At 38.6% G+C, this 15487-nt stretch overlaps 3 protein-coding genes across 3 annotated transcripts; 2 read left to right on the forward strand and 1 right to left on the reverse strand.

The window, feature by feature from the left end:
• On the forward strand, window positions 339-2709 carry LOC18773887 (F-box protein At-B). The gene is made up of 4 exons (XM_020565037.1): window positions 339-566; window positions 672-877; window positions 962-1052; window positions 1176-2709. The coding sequence occupies exons 1-4, from the start codon at window positions 381-383 to the stop codon at window positions 2553-2555; spliced, it is 1863 nt and encodes a 620-aa protein (XP_020420626.1). The 5' UTR covers window positions 339-380; the 3' UTR covers window positions 2556-2709.
• Window positions 9898-11635, forward strand: LOC109949491. The gene has a single exon (XM_020565180.1). The coding sequence runs from the start codon at window positions 10285-10287 to the stop codon at window positions 10810-10812; it is 528 nt and encodes a 175-aa protein (XP_020420769.1). The 5' UTR covers window positions 9898-10284; the 3' UTR covers window positions 10813-11635.
• On the reverse strand, window positions 11700-15241 carry LOC18774124 (COP9 signalosome complex subunit 6a). Its single transcript, XM_007205455.2, has 9 exons — window positions 14815-15241; window positions 14620-14708; window positions 14235-14328; window positions 13310-13371; window positions 13140-13218; window positions 12948-13040; window positions 12587-12687; window positions 12383-12438; window positions 11700-11935 (listed from the first exon to the last, which is right to left on the reverse strand). The coding sequence occupies exons 1-9, from the start codon at window positions 15158-15160 to the stop codon at window positions 11854-11856; spliced, it is 1002 nt and encodes a 333-aa protein (XP_007205517.1). The 5' UTR covers window positions 15161-15241; the 3' UTR covers window positions 11700-11853.

The raw sequence follows: 15487 nt of genomic DNA on the forward strand, positions 1-15487 counted from the left end.
AAATGCTTCCATAAAACGGGAATAATACTATTTTGCTATACCCGACCAATAATGCTATGACACACGTGATAACACTTTTATGTGACATAGCATTATTTATCAGGGATGGCAAAACGTTACTATCCATGTTGCAACTTTTCTCCAATAGTAGCAACACATTAGGTTTCTTCAAGATTCAACCATCATATAAATCTACATGAATGGACTAGTGACTTCATGGGCTTTGCCTTTTTGTTAAATTGCTTTGCATTGGTGATGGGTTATTGGGTTAGCCCGTAAAAAAAGAGCCTTGTAAACCCAATGGTGACAAGTCCCAAAACTAGTTCTTCTTCGTACATATAGGTCGAAACAGAGCAGTTGTTGATGCCAAATTAGAGAAGATGGAGCAGAAGAAGGAAAAAGAAGAAAGGAGGATGGGTTTGGAGAGACTGCCCAGCAGCTTATTGATAGAGGAAGTTCTGCTCAAGTTGGAAATAGAGACTCTGTGCTCAGTTTCATGCGTTAACAAAGCCATGAGCTTCTCAGTCTCTCAGGCCCTGCCTTTACTCTCGTCTATCAATCTCTCTGTAAAGTCTTTTTCTTTCTGAATTCTACTTGGGTTTCTTTTATTTGCCTTTTGTTTTGTGAACTAAAAATTATAAAAAGAATGGCAATTGCAATTGAATATGCAGGCATTTTCTCCTGATGCCCAGATTCTAAGTAGTATTGTTGGTGGCTGCAGGGGCCTCCACAGCCTCACCCTAAATTGTCTCCACCTTGACAATTTGTCACTCGGAGTTATTCTGGGCACACATCTTCAAGAACTGAATTTGTTAAGCTGCTCCCTGCTGTCCTATGAAGTCTTCACTTCCATCGGGGAGGCCTGCCCCAATCTCAGGTAATCCATTTTGATATTTTGTCTAGTTTTGCCCAACCCAAGATTGCATCTTGATCTTTTCTGTAACGAGAAGGTTTTTGTTAGGGTGCTTGTGCTAGAATTGGTAGACCAGTGCTCAACTGAAGCATTTAGGACCAACCTGGACCAAATGCTTAGTGGATGCTTGTGCTTGGAGGTAATATTATTGTGTCTGAATGCTGCTCTTTGATATATAATGTAAAACTTCATACGAGAAAGCATGTTTCATCAGAAAAGGAATGTATAAAAGCTAAAGTTTGTTTCTTTGGTAATCAAACAGTCTATTTCTCTTAAGATTCGAGGGAGAGATGTAGGAGCAAATGCTTTTCAGTCCATTGATTTCTTCCTGCCTAGTGCTCTCAAAAGTATGAAGTTGCAGTCAGTGCTTGAGCAAGATGTAATTCGTCTCATGGATAAGATTAGAGTTGGTGCTGATAGGAACAGTGTGCAAACATCTCATGTCAGCATCCCCGTCTCTCCATTATCATCTGTATTCACATTGCAGCGCTTGTCCCTTGTCTTGGATGCTATATCCGATGAGCTAATCATGGCCATTTCCGGAAATCTCCCCACTTTGGTAGAGCTAGATCTTGAAGACAGACCAGTTAAGCAACCATTACCAAATCATGACTTAACCAACACCGGGCTTCAATATTTGGCCTCCTTCCATCATTTGATGGGATTGTCTCTTATACGAAGTAGACATAACCAGCAAGTCTCATTCAAAAGGGTAAACGATATGGGCATCTTTCTTCTATCTGAGGTCTGCAAAGGTCTAGAGTCAGTGAGACTCTGTGGGTTTTCCAAAGTCAGTGATGCAGGTTATGCATCGATCTTACACTCGTGTCTGAAGTTGAAGAAGTTTGAAGCTCGGAATGCCTTTTTTTTGTCAGACTTGGCCTTTCTTGATGTTACTGAGTTCCAATGTTCCCTTGTTGAGGTGAAGTTGCTGTCCTGCAGTCTTATAACTAGTGAAACCGTGAAGCAGCTGACCCGTTCTAGGGTCCTGGAGGTGCTTGACCTGTGTGGGTGTAGGAGCATAGCAGATTCCTGCCTCGGTTCCATTTCATCCCTTCGTAGCTTAAGTATGCTGAATCTCGCAGGAGCTGATATTACCGATTATGGCTTATCGGTTCTTGCCCAGGGGATTCCATCCATAACACATTTGTGTCTCAGACACTGTGAGAGGGTGACTGATGAGGGAATTTCTTTTTTGTTCCATGGTGGAGGCACAATTCGCAAAACATTGTCACAGCTGGATTTAGGACACATGCCTAGAATATCAGATAAAGCCGTTTTTACAATTGCCATGGCTGGTACTGAGATTACCGAGTTGTGTCTCCGGCATTGCTCTGTGACTGATGTTTCTCTAGATTGTTTGGCTATGAGGAAAACGTTTCGGGACGAATGTAAACTACTTCGGAGGCTTGACCTTCTGAATTGCACTGGTTTGTCTGTTAATTCACTGAGGTTTCTTAAGAGCCCTTCCTTCCCTGGACTACACTGGCTTGGTATTGGGGGCACACCTCTTGCTAGCAAAGGATATCCAACTCTTAGCAAAATTCATAGCCAGAGGCCATGGCTGACAATATGTTTGGAGGGCTGTGAAATGGGATGTTATGATGGATGGCAATTCCATAGAGCTGGATATCCTCAATGAAAGCCCCCCTTATACGAAGAGTTGTTTCTCTATCTTATTTGATGGACCCATTTTATTGTAAGAATTCATCCATATATATGAAGCTGTAACACCAACATCCAAAAGTTATCATTGCATTCATATAGCTAAATTTTAATTGTTTTTTGTTTGTTTCTGTTTTGAGTGCTTCTATAGACATCCAGAAGTTATCATTGCATCGCATATATCCAAAACCAAAACTATTTTTGGATATCGAGTTGGTCTTTTCTTGATTATAAACAACATTGAGAAAGGAGAGCCTGTAATAGATAAAATTGTAGCACGACAACATCATCAATGTGAGGGGTCGTCTTTGATAGAAAACTAGTCAAATGGATATTCTCAACATGCCAAGCAAGAAGCTTAAACAACAGCCTAGTTATTTCAAAATGACCAAGCCTGAACAAAAGCCAAGTTTAATGGGCATGTATACAAACTCAACACACCAGCCATGGATATGACCCTAGATATGATAGGAAATTCACAAAATCAGGAAAACCCTAGGTGCACAACTAATTTAGGCTATATTTTTGTTTACAATAAACTGGAAGAAAACACTCTTTACTGGAACTTTGAATATAAAGCCTTGATTAAGAGCGCTTTTTTTGCGTACAAGCAATTGGGGAGGGTGGTTTACACAAATATTCATTGGGTGACTGAAATTTTTAAATCTCTTCCTATGTGAGTTGAGGTGGAAGAGACGAACTGAGCTATGCACTATTGCACCTTTCATCAATACAATATACTTTACACCTCGAGAGAAAAGGAAAAATATTTTGAACCCCGCATGTGTCATGTGGCTTGTATTCTATTTCAAGTTGGTCTCGTTTTCAATGCAAGAGAAACTTTTTGTGAGAAAAGAAAACAAATGTTGTTGTAAAATAATATAATGTGGAGTCCCCAAAATGCCCCCATGTGGAATCCCCAAATTGCCCCCCTCTAATGCCTATTAATTGGGCTTCATCTTCTTCATTGGAAGATATCTGAATAGAAGAGAAAAATCAGTTTCTCCTCCTCTCTCTCTCTCTCTCTCAATTCTCTCAACCATTTCTTATCAATTTATAACACGTTATCAGCACGATTTCTCTATTTCACACTCTCAGATTCTCTCTGTTTCTCTGTTTCTTCTTATCTGCGATATGTAAGTGAAAAATGCCGGAGCACAGATCGGATTTCGGAGTCCGAGGCGCGAGCCCCGACTCGGTCATCTTCAGGGATTAGACCAAAATAGAATCTGATTAGTTTTGGCATAATCATGAATTACAAATAAGAACAATGAAAGACAACGACACTCGTTGTTGTCGACTGAGACAGTGAAGAAGGAAAGAGAAACCCAACCTCTAAACCCAACAACAATCAAACTCAAAATCTTCCCATCATATTTCCTCGCGAAATTAACAAACTTACCAGCGGAGAGAGAAAGAAGCTTGATGAAATTTTGCCTCAGAGAGCCCGAGAGGGTCTTCAAAGATTTCAAGAACGGCAGAAATATTTAGGCGGCAGCAGCTGAGGCAGGCATGGGAAGCGGTTGATATGGGCACGTGGACAGCTTTCCAGTGACGCTGCATGATTGTTCAGTGCAGGCACAACCTCTTCTTGCAGACCCGATTTGCAGATCCGCTCCTAGAGCTGCCAGCTCTTCACATCATCTTTGTCCACATCAGAACCCACGAGCCTCTTGAGCTCTGACCTGACCTTGTAGAACACGTGCCTCCAGCTTCCTCTGTTGTCAGAGCCAAGAGCACAGCAAAAAGATGGAACAAAGCAGCAGCACTACATCAGTGTGTGCTTTTATAAAAGATGTATTATGGCTATTGCCTCAACCAAGCAGGCTACACCTAACAAGAGAAGCAAGTCTGTATAGAAGGAGCACTTAATGACATGTAAGCATCACGGTAGCTGGATGCATAGAAGGAGAATCAAGCACCGATGAGAGTGACAGTGAGAGTAATGCATATCACAAACACCGCCAGTTAGTACTCGAGACTGCTGCTCAAGTTTTCAGTGATGCAGCCCAGGAATATTCCAAACTTTCATTGGTCAAAGAAAGGTTTGAAGAATGGAAGAAAGGTGCCAGAGATGATTTTTTTTAATGTAAATGGGAGTGCTTTGGAATAATTTGGTGGACTTGTGACAGCAGTGATGATGATGATGATAAGGCCCATGCGGAGAAACCAGCTAGTGGTGGACAGCAATACTAGAAAGGTCCTCTGCTCCCTATCTTTCAAATACTTTAGTATTATTCTATACTATTTAACTTGCTTTGCAGGTGGAAAGGCAGTAACAATTAACAAGAACATGATAAATATTAATATTAATGGTAGTATAATAATATTACACTATTTGATCGTGGTGTTGATAAGAACCCACAAATAATTGACGTTTACTTTATCGCAAATTTATTTTTTTACTTAAAGTATGATGTGGAATTAACCCTCATACTTTATGAATTTAATTTACTGCACATTTACTTTTACTTAAAGTATGATGAGGAATTAACCCTCATACTTTATGAATTTAATTTACTGCACATTTACATTTATTTAAAAGGGTGGTGCGAGTTTATCGTCCACGCCTTTACTTTTATTTAAATGTATGGAGCAGAATTAGTGCCCATACAAGCATGTTTACTTTATCGTAAATTTACTTTTACTTAAAGTATGATGAGGAATTAACCCTCATACTTTATGAATTTACTTTACTGCACATTTATTTTTACTTAAAGTATGATGAGGAATTAACCCTCATACTTTATGAATTTACTTTACCACACATTTAATTTTATTTAAGATATGGTGCGGAATTAACGTCCATATAGCAAGCAATTTATTTTATCGCACATTTACTTTTACTTAAAGTATGATGAGGAATTAACCCTCATACTTTATGAATTTAATTTACCGCACATTTACATTTATTTAAAGTGTGGTGCGGGTTTATCGTCCATACTAGTAATTTATTTACTAGCAATTTATTTTATGGATTAAATGTGCTGTATGATGAGTTTTTACAGTATGCAGATCAAGACCAGAAGTTCCTTGATCCTCATCATACAATTACATCAGGACTTGAAGATTCTTGATGATGATGTTAATATGAGAACTGGCAGTCTCTCAGGCACTATATTTGTAAACATGTGATTGGACTTGAGGGTCCTTGATCCTTGACATGTAAATAAGGACCTGGAGTTCCTTAATGATGTAACAGTACCGTATTGGTTCATAATGCCGTACACATGGATGATAACTGTACTGGCAAATGTACTGTACATATGAATAGTGCCGTATAAATGAATAGTGATGTATGCATAAATATTTACCATTTTGGGTAAACTATCACCATTCAAAAAGGGGACCTGCAGTTCCTTAAACTCATGAATGAGCAATTAAATGAGATGCCATAAGTTCCTCAAAATATGGACAATTATGTAAGGGCTTGAAGTCCAGAAATATGTACAGAAAATTGTAAAAGTGTCCATACCATGAGAATATGTGATTTTGGCCCGAAGTTCAAAATCTAAGAGGATTGAATGTCCATACCATGAGAATATGTGATTTTGGCCTGAAGTTCAAAATTTAACAGTGTTGAGAACCTGAAGTTCCAACAATTAAATGGACAACCCTTGAGGTATTATTGCAAATTGTGGTACGCCACATATCTCTTTGGCATAAGAGAATGATGAATTGAGGTTCCCCACCTATTTTGTTATATCTGGGCCAGAAGCTCATGAACCCAAATATATGAGATATTAGCATGGCTTTTACTCAATTCATATTTCATGTCCATTTGAAAAGGGTGAATAAATTCTGAGTTTTGTCCAGGCCAAAAGTTCCGGGCTCCCATACGTTGAAATATGAAATTTAGGAGAGTCGATGTGGTTATTTGAACCTATAAGGCACAAGGTTCCAAACCGTCATTTTGAAAAGACGTAAAAACCACAGGTGCAAACTTTAAGAATGTGCACAATTATTATAACAGAGAAAACGAATCGTGCATGCTGTTAATGTAATGTATAAGTTGCTCTGGTGAAATTTTAATTATTTGAATTGACTGGATATCGGAGAGGTGATTAAAGTAACACTATCCTCTCACTATTCATGAGACTTTTGATAACTAATCAAATTTTAATACTACTAATACGGGTGGCAATGAGCTGCCAACTACTAGGCTCCAATGTCTCTTTACCTTGTTTTATTTATTTATTATTATTATAACAAAAGATGTAAATGGTGTATGTGCATGCCTGTACTATTGATTCCAAGGAAAATGGCTTTATCTAGTCAGCACATAGCGAATGAAATTAACAAGCACTCATTCTGCATTGGATTCTCTTTCTTAATCAAAAATGTCTATTCATCCCTATTATTCTGTTCTTTTGTATTTGTTTCGAAAAATCATTTATGCAGAGAAGTATTTTTTCCATGCTTTTTGATGTAATCACTTCAAGTGATTTTAAAAGATTTCAAGGAGGAAATATGGCTACAGTTTCCAGGATCCCCATTAATCTTTGTCGGCACTTTCGGCGTTTTCAAAGTATTATTTTCGCCAAAAGCCGATCTTGCTTTGCGGATTTCACGGAGCTACTTTTTCAAAAGTATCCCGAGAATCTCGCAATTTTTTTTTTCTTGTCATTAATTTGAAATTCACTGGTTCTACCTATTCATTGTCTTTGTGTATAAATGTGTTACTAACAAAATTTTCTTTGCAGAAGACATAAGTAAGAAAAACATTCAATGAGAAACATTAGATTCCTATACTTGATCTATCTCAATTCCCTCTGAATGCGATATCTACTTGTTTTTCTTATCAGTGAGCACCTAATGTGCCCGAGAAGCAAGACTATCTCTGATCATCCATTCAGGAAGCAAGACTATCCCTGATCACGTTTCCGCCACATCAGGGAACTGTGAAGGCAACCTTATGCTCTAATCTCCGGACGTTCTTCTAAACTAGAAGAAATGAGAGCTTGTCGTTTGCTCCCACCAGCTTCCTTCCTTGATTGCTGAGCTTGTTGTCTGCTCCCACCAGCTTCCTTCCCTGATTGCTTACTTTCTCTTGCAATCCATATCACAATTTTTTGCATTTTTTTCTCTTTTTGTAACTCTGAGGGTTATTTGTTTTTGACAGAGAAAAGAGTTGTGATTTTGCTCTTGCAGGATATAACTAGATCATCAAGCGCTACATTATATTTACTGGGTCGATACGAGCTTGAATGATACTTGAGAAAAGTTTCTCCCACCTAAGGATGTAAGCAGTATTTGTGTTATTTTATGCTTATATACTTATTTGATATTTTTATCTTGAAAGGTAACCAAATGGGAAGATAAGTCCGTTCCAAAAGAATGGCTTGTATGTATCCATGAATTATTAATGCAAATTTTACAGATTGCAAGTTGGATACATTGATAATACACTGCACAGATTAAAAATCCCATAAGAACAGAATATGGGTATAGCAGTAATCAATATGGGTGCACGCCTGTTGCGTAGCAAATGGTATGGATTGAAGTCCCGAAAGGACAATCTTTTGACATGTCAATATTGATATGATGCACGCCTAATGCGTAGCAAATTATATGGGTTAAAGTCCCAGAAATTAATTGACATGTATGTATTAATCTGTGGCATGCCTGCAGCATGACAGATATATGGGTTCTAAATGTTCCAACTCCCTAAATGGAGATTTTCCACGCCCTATGTAAAATAACGCTCCATTGGAGGTTATAATCCACATTCTCACATAATAAAAGCCTCCTGAAGTGGCTTGGGTACCCAAAAGCAAAGAAATGCTTATAATTGATGCATGCGCATGCAAATGAGAATGATGGGATCATGAATTGATGAATGACAATTTTTGATCATGAATTGATGAATGACAATTTTTGGTTTTGGAGTAGCTACTCAAATCATCAATGGGCTGTGTTGATTGGAACCACGTTCAATTATTAAATGTCGACAATATCATTGGCCAAAATGGAAAGAGGTAATTCCATTATAAATAAGAATGAACGTGAAAGAACAAACCCATAATACGAACCCCAAAATTTGTTAATACTGAATTTATACTTGGGTGTTCGGAATAAAAGGGAATATACCTACTTTGTATGACACTGTTTCTGGCAGGAACAAGGAATGTTGGGTTTTTCTCCATATTTACAGATTCAATTGTGCTCCCCCTTATTACACAATTACGGAGACCAACATATTATCTTTAAGGGTTATTAAAATGCACAGAGCATATCGCCAGAAGCGATTCCCTAAAGATGTATAAATAGCTGGGTTAAAGCTATATAATGTGTCATAAAGTTCAATCCCTTTTAGACAAAATCCGTTGAGAGGATTATCATTGCATAAAGCAAGTCCCTAAAGGACATGTGCTTGAAGCACAAAATTTGTACTCAATATTAATATGCATAAATTACCTCAGTGAGTACATTGATGTGATTGCAACACATTAAAGATTCTGCAGAATTCACGAAATATTTGTCTCGATCAAGCATTATACCAACGAGATTCTTGCTTATACTAAGAAAGTATTGAAGCATTTTTATGAGTATTATCCGTTGGACACTTTAATGATTTTCCGGAAGTATACTAGACCAGATAGAGCTCAGCTCACACTGTACTCTTTTTCCTTCATCCAGGTTTTTATCCCATTGGGTTTTTCCTGGTAAGGTTTTAACGAGGCAGTGTCGCATGGTCGCTTACTGGACAAAAGCTAGTCCTAAATTTTTCAGGGGGAGATATTCATCAGGGGGAGCATGGTTTTGATAAAGACCTCCATACACTGTACATCAGGGGGAGCATGGTTTTGATAAAGACCTCCATGCACTGTACATCAGGGGGAGCATGGTTTTGATAAAGACCTCCATACACTGTACTCTTTTTCCTTCATCCAGGTTTTTATCCCATTGGGTTTTTCCTGGTAAGGTTTTAACGAGGCAGTGTCGTTCAAAGATTGACTCACAGAAGCAGTGTCAACTACGATATTCAGAAATCTGATCAACAGTATGACTTAAAGATATTTTGCCAAGCATCAGGGGGAGCGCACCATCAATAAAGATCTTCAAACACCGTACTCTTTTTCCTTCGTCCGGGTTTTTATCCCACTGGATTTTTCCTGGCAAGGTTTTAACGAGGCAGTGTCGCACGCGCGCTAATATACTTAGAATTTTTATGTTACACATAGTTATGTACTCTTTTTCCCTTCGACCAGTTTTTGTCCCACTGGGTTTTTACTGGCAAGGTTTTTAACGAGACATATTCTGTATCATTTGTGGTCTCCAATGGGGAGTGTTGTAAAATAATATAATGTGGAGTCCCCAAAATGCCCCCATGTGGAATCCCCAAATTGCCCCCCTCTAATGCCTATTAATTGGGCTTCATCTTCTTCATTGGAAGATATCTGAATAGAAGAGAAAAATCAGTTTCTCCTCCTCTCTCTCTCTCTCTCTCAATTCTCTCAACCATTTCTTATCAATTTATAACAAATGTGGCTTATTTATATAATCTCTCCAATATTATTACAAACATTAAATTTTATCAAATCTTTTGAGCGGCCTTACCCAGATTCGATCTTCCAGCAGCTGCAACCAATTAAAAGCCTCAAGTAAGGCATCACAAGTTCTCTATCAAGAGAAATTTTCCTTTCCTATTTTCTAGCCAAACAAACACTCTTTAGAGCTAATCAATTAAACACATTGAAACTACAATGATCGAATCTGTTCCTACTAGCCGTGGAATTCAAGGATATTCATATACCTCTGTCACCCTAAAGAAAATAGCTACAGTGATACCTGCAAAGCTGCAGCGCCAGAATTACTTTTTCTGGAAGCTACTTTTCGAGCAAATCTTTAGTCGTTACAAGCTCATGGGAATTATTGATGGCAGCGAACCTTGTCCAGCTCAGTTCTTGACGGACAAGGAAGGAAATGATCTCACTGATCAAATTAATCCAGCCTTTGAGATTTTTCAGGAGAAGGATCAGGCCATGTTAACCTGGATGAGGTCAACATGTTCTGAACATGTCCTCCCATTCACAGCAGGACTCGCTTCGTCGCGTGAGCTTTGGCTAAACCTCGAGAAGAGATTTCAGGTTGTTGGCGTGTCCTCGGAGTACAGGAGAAACCTGGCGGCCGCTGCTTTAGCAACAACCGACATTTGCGATGCACATCCTGACCTTCTGGCCAGTGGAGACCTGCGTCTTGTGCCGCAAGTGTTCCAGAAATATGGAAAATGATAGGCATTCGCAGGCCCTGTCGTGACGCTGAAGGTGTTTGAGGACAATACTTTGGTTATAGAGCTTCTCTCCACGAAGGGCGAGGGTAGGGTTTTAGTGGTTGATGGAGGAGGAAGCATGCGACGTGCTGTCACCGGAGGGATGCTGGCTCGGTCGGCTGAGATTATGGGATGGGCTGGGATTGTGATAAATGGTTGCGTGAGAGATGTGGATGAGATCAATGAATGTGAGATTGGGTTGAGAGCTTTGGCAACTTGTCCAGTGAGACCTATCAAAAACGACTCTGGGTCTGGCCAAAAGCATGTTCCTGTAAGTATTGGAGGGGTCTTGATTCACGAGGGAGAATGGTTGTATGCGGATGGAGATGGCATCCTTGTCTCCTCATCCGAACTGTCTATTTGAACCCTAATTAGTTAGGGCATTGTTAATGTAGGTTGCTTGTGATGGTCACAGCTTAAATTGCTGAGCCAATATATGGCATTTGGAATTTGATGCAAAGTAAACTGTTTTCCTGCTTTGCTGTTGCTGGCCGGATTGCGGCGGTTCTTCAAGTGGTGATGTGCAGTTCGTTTAGAGTTTGGTTGGTTTATGTTTAACTTTTCTTTGGGCTTTGGTTTTTTTTTTTTTTTCAGTGTATTTTAATTTGATAAAGGAAGATGCCAAATCCGTCTCAAAGATACCGGTCAACGAGACTTTATGGGTTTTCTAAAGGCAGAGATGCACACAGCCCCTACACTCATGTCCTTTTTTTCCATTTTTCTTTTTCAATCCGTACACTGATGTCTGAATAAGGAACTATTTTAATGAAAATTTTTCATTGATATAATGTGTGTGTGTGTGTGTGTGTGTGTGTGTGTGAGAGAGAGAGAGAGAGAGAGAGAGAGAGAGAGAGAGAGCTATGAGATTTATATTTCTTTCTGAATTGTCTAGGTCTTGGCAATAATTTCTAAGCTTCTATGTGCTATGCAGAGTCAAAACAAAATAGCAGCACCCAAAAAGTTCTCAAATAAACTAAAGACGGCCAGATTGGCAAAGATGCTTTCAGAAAAAAGTGGTCCGTCCACCCCTTCGAGTATGCCTGTCATATGCAGTGTTGAACTTGTCGACTAGCTCGTTCATTGTACTGAGAAAACAAAAATAAAATCTCGTTACAATAGCATAATAAGCTATGAAATGACAATTACAATTTCATATTCAACTAATGCATTGCTTATGGTAACAATGAAAAGGTGATAAAAAGTCATTCAACTACTGTAGTATAATAATAATTCCTCAATGCGAATATCGACAAAATATACACCTGCTCTGAGTGCAAACTTGGTAAGTGCATTAGTATGATTGCGATCGTAGATTCGAACCTTATTTGTATGCTAAACCCTATGACAACTCCCATTGAATAAACAATATTCCAGGTGTAAGAACACAATTTCATACCTAGCACCAAAATGGTTTCACATAGAATAGTTTACGTTGACACTATACTCTTTATCTTCTATTTTTTTAAAATAGCTCTTACAGGATTCTATTGTAATAGAATGATCGACATTGAAAAGTTCAGTTCAGTTCATACCTTGAGCAGTTGGTAAGCACAGCTAAAGATGTAATCAATAATGTGTCATTGTATTCCTACAAAAAGAAAAAAAGAAAAAACAAAGGAGTGAGCATCAGAGCAAGTAATGAGATAAAGATGTCAGCTTATCTGCAGCCAGTATCTGCAATCAGACATCACATGTAAATACTGAAAATAAATCATCTTGAAACAAGCAACACTCACCATCAAGAAATCATCTTGAAATTTCCCCGATTCAATGGCAGGCAACCTCCTCAGAAGACTTGATACTTGCCTTAGCAGAGAATTCTCACAAGGTATATCACCTGCATACAAGGAAACAAGAGCAATTATTACAATTGTTTTTATTAGTTCTGAGGTATAAGACTCATTTAGGCATCTGACTCAGTTTAAAGAGGGGTTAAATTATGTTTTTGGGGCTTTTCTTATCTGTTTTTTTTTTCTTCAAATTCTGGGGGTTGATTGTATCCTTCGCCTTCACTTCTTTATGAAAACTAATGTACTCACATAGTGATATCTATGTTAATAATGAATCCATCATCTTCTACTAAAAGCATGTACACACCTTTCTGCATAGCTAGAAGATAGTGATGAAGCACTCTAATTCTGCTATTTAGCATCTTGATGGCACTGTGAATTCCTGTAAGATGAGCAGCCACTGCACAAAATCCACAGACCAGGTTCTAATCACAAATAGATGAAACACATACCTCCACACAATTACAGAGAGAGAGAGAGAGAGAGAGAGAGAGCTCACATTGAGTTGCTGCTGAACCTCCATCAGATGGTTTAAGATGAGCGACATGATCCACTGAGATACGTTCAGCTTCTACCGTCTTTGAAACACAAAAAAATAAAAAATAATATGTATTAGTAACCCTGCTTGATAATAGTTAATAAGATTTAAGGTAGATGAATAAGTCTAACCTCAATCGTGTAACTTGAACTGACAAAAATCAGCTGTGGAATCCCATCGATGACATGCAGCTCTAGAATTGTAACGTTAACACCACAAAACCAAAAAAAAGTTAAGACAGTGAACATATAAACAGAAACTATATGAAGCAAGCAATCTGTTCAAATCACATAAGTTCTCATAAGAATGAAATCTAGAATATTTGGGGGGAGAAAAGAAAAAGAACTTCCAAGACCCTTCATTTACAAAAGGGGAGAGACCCTAACGAATTATACTAGTAAAAAAAATCACAAAATTCAGCACATGGATTTCACTTGGGACCATGACTTTAACAGAACTAATGAGAATTAAAAGAACTATTAGTTATACAACAAATGAAGAAAAAAAAAAATCCTATATAACATTGAGAAAGGAGAGCCCAAAATTGATAAAATTGTAGCAGCACATCATCAATGTGAGGGTTTTTATTTATTTATGGAAATTCTAAACATGCCAAGACGCAAAGAACAGCCTACTTATTACAAAACGACCAAGCCTGAACAACAACGAAGTTTAATGGGCAACCTTATCTTAAAGAGTATCTAGAAAGAAATGGCACTGGCACTATAGCATTTTAGTTTGCCAAAGTTTCTCAAGCATTGCTGCTTAGGCAGCACAAAAAATGGATGATTCCAATACAGTACCTCAAACAAACAACAACCAACCAGTGTAAACAGAAATAAGTGATCCATGCTAGTATATAGGAACAAGAATGAACTGCATGTATACTGCAGGAAGATAACACGTGCAAACTCACACATCAGCTAGAGATAATGACACAGTGACACTAGATATCATAGGTAATTCAAAAAATGGGGAAAATCCTAGGTGTACAACTAATTGGCAATGCTCACAAAAGCTCATATACATAGTAAGATAACAATGCAGCTGACATACCACTTTCGTAAATAGTGATTGGGAGATCCTTTTGGGCAGGGTTGATCAAAGGGTTGAGGAGAACATAAACAGGGCTTTCATTGATATCCATCAACTGTGACAAAGTAAACACGTAGCATTATTATCAATGCGGAAATAAAATGCATCTTAATCATCATAACTAAAAAGAAACATGCATCCAGACAGCATTGGTCACTCGCACGAAGCTCTAGTGTGCAATTACTTGAAACTTTGGCAATAGAATTTCAAATTCAAGAAAGAACCCTTGATGGGTATAGTTGACGTGATTAGGTCTTTGAAAGTGTCACATAATATAGTGTTTAGGGATTCCAAAAGGTAAAAGTTGCACATAAGCATATGCAATGAGAAAGGTGATGAAAATTACAGCTTTGTGGATGTTCATATCAGATTCCTGAGCATCAGTACCCGTAGAGTACCATCCCAGTATGTAAAAGTGCGGGAACACCTTCTTATCTGACAAAAGAAAGAAAAAGATTATTGGGTTAGCGCAACCATTCATTGAAACCCTAAAACCATCACACAAAAATAAATGAAAAATCATAAGGAACGAGAACGCAACAGAGCTCTTGCTTCTTCTCGAGGAAGGCGCGGTCGAGGGAGTGAGTTGCAGGATCATAAAGGAGCTCGAAGCTATTAAAGATCTCGACTGTGCGGCCCCTCTGAACCCCAATAACGCAGCCGAAGACCCTCGGAGACGAGGCCAAGGCAGAGGAAGAAGAAGAAGAAGGCGCTGTTTCTACTGCTCCTTCGGCGCCATTGTTGGGTGGTGGCGTTGTTGTTGTTGTCGCTGTGTTGGTGATGGGCGGATGCATCTGAGACTTAACCCTAGAATAGTGATCCGATATGTTCACGATCACCAGAGGGTGAAGCTTGAACGTCAGCCCGCTGCTCGACGACTCTGCCATTCTCCCGATTTCCGATTTGGGGATTTTTGGCTCTTCGTTTTGCTTTGTTTTTCTTTAGTTTTTTTACTCTGTTATTCTTCCAATTTCCGAGTTGCTGACTCAGACTCGCTCAGTTCGTTTCAGGGGTTGGGCCTCAGGCTGTGTGTTTGGAACGATTCAATGCGATCTGGCCCAACCCAAAAATAGAAGGCCACAAATTCTTCTAGGCCCACAACATAATAAACTCCTATATTCCCTTCCTTACATTAAAATAAAAATAAAAATAATTGATAGAAACCACTCTTTTGATATCCCTTCCCTATTAAAAGGAAAGAAAAAAAAGCCCAC

This window comes from Prunus persica, chromosome G6 (genome assembly GCF_000346465.2).
Source record: "Prunus persica cultivar Lovell chromosome G6, Prunus_persica_NCBIv2, whole genome shotgun sequence".
Lineage (NCBI taxonomy): Eukaryota > Viridiplantae > Streptophyta > Magnoliopsida > Rosales > Rosaceae > Prunus > Prunus persica.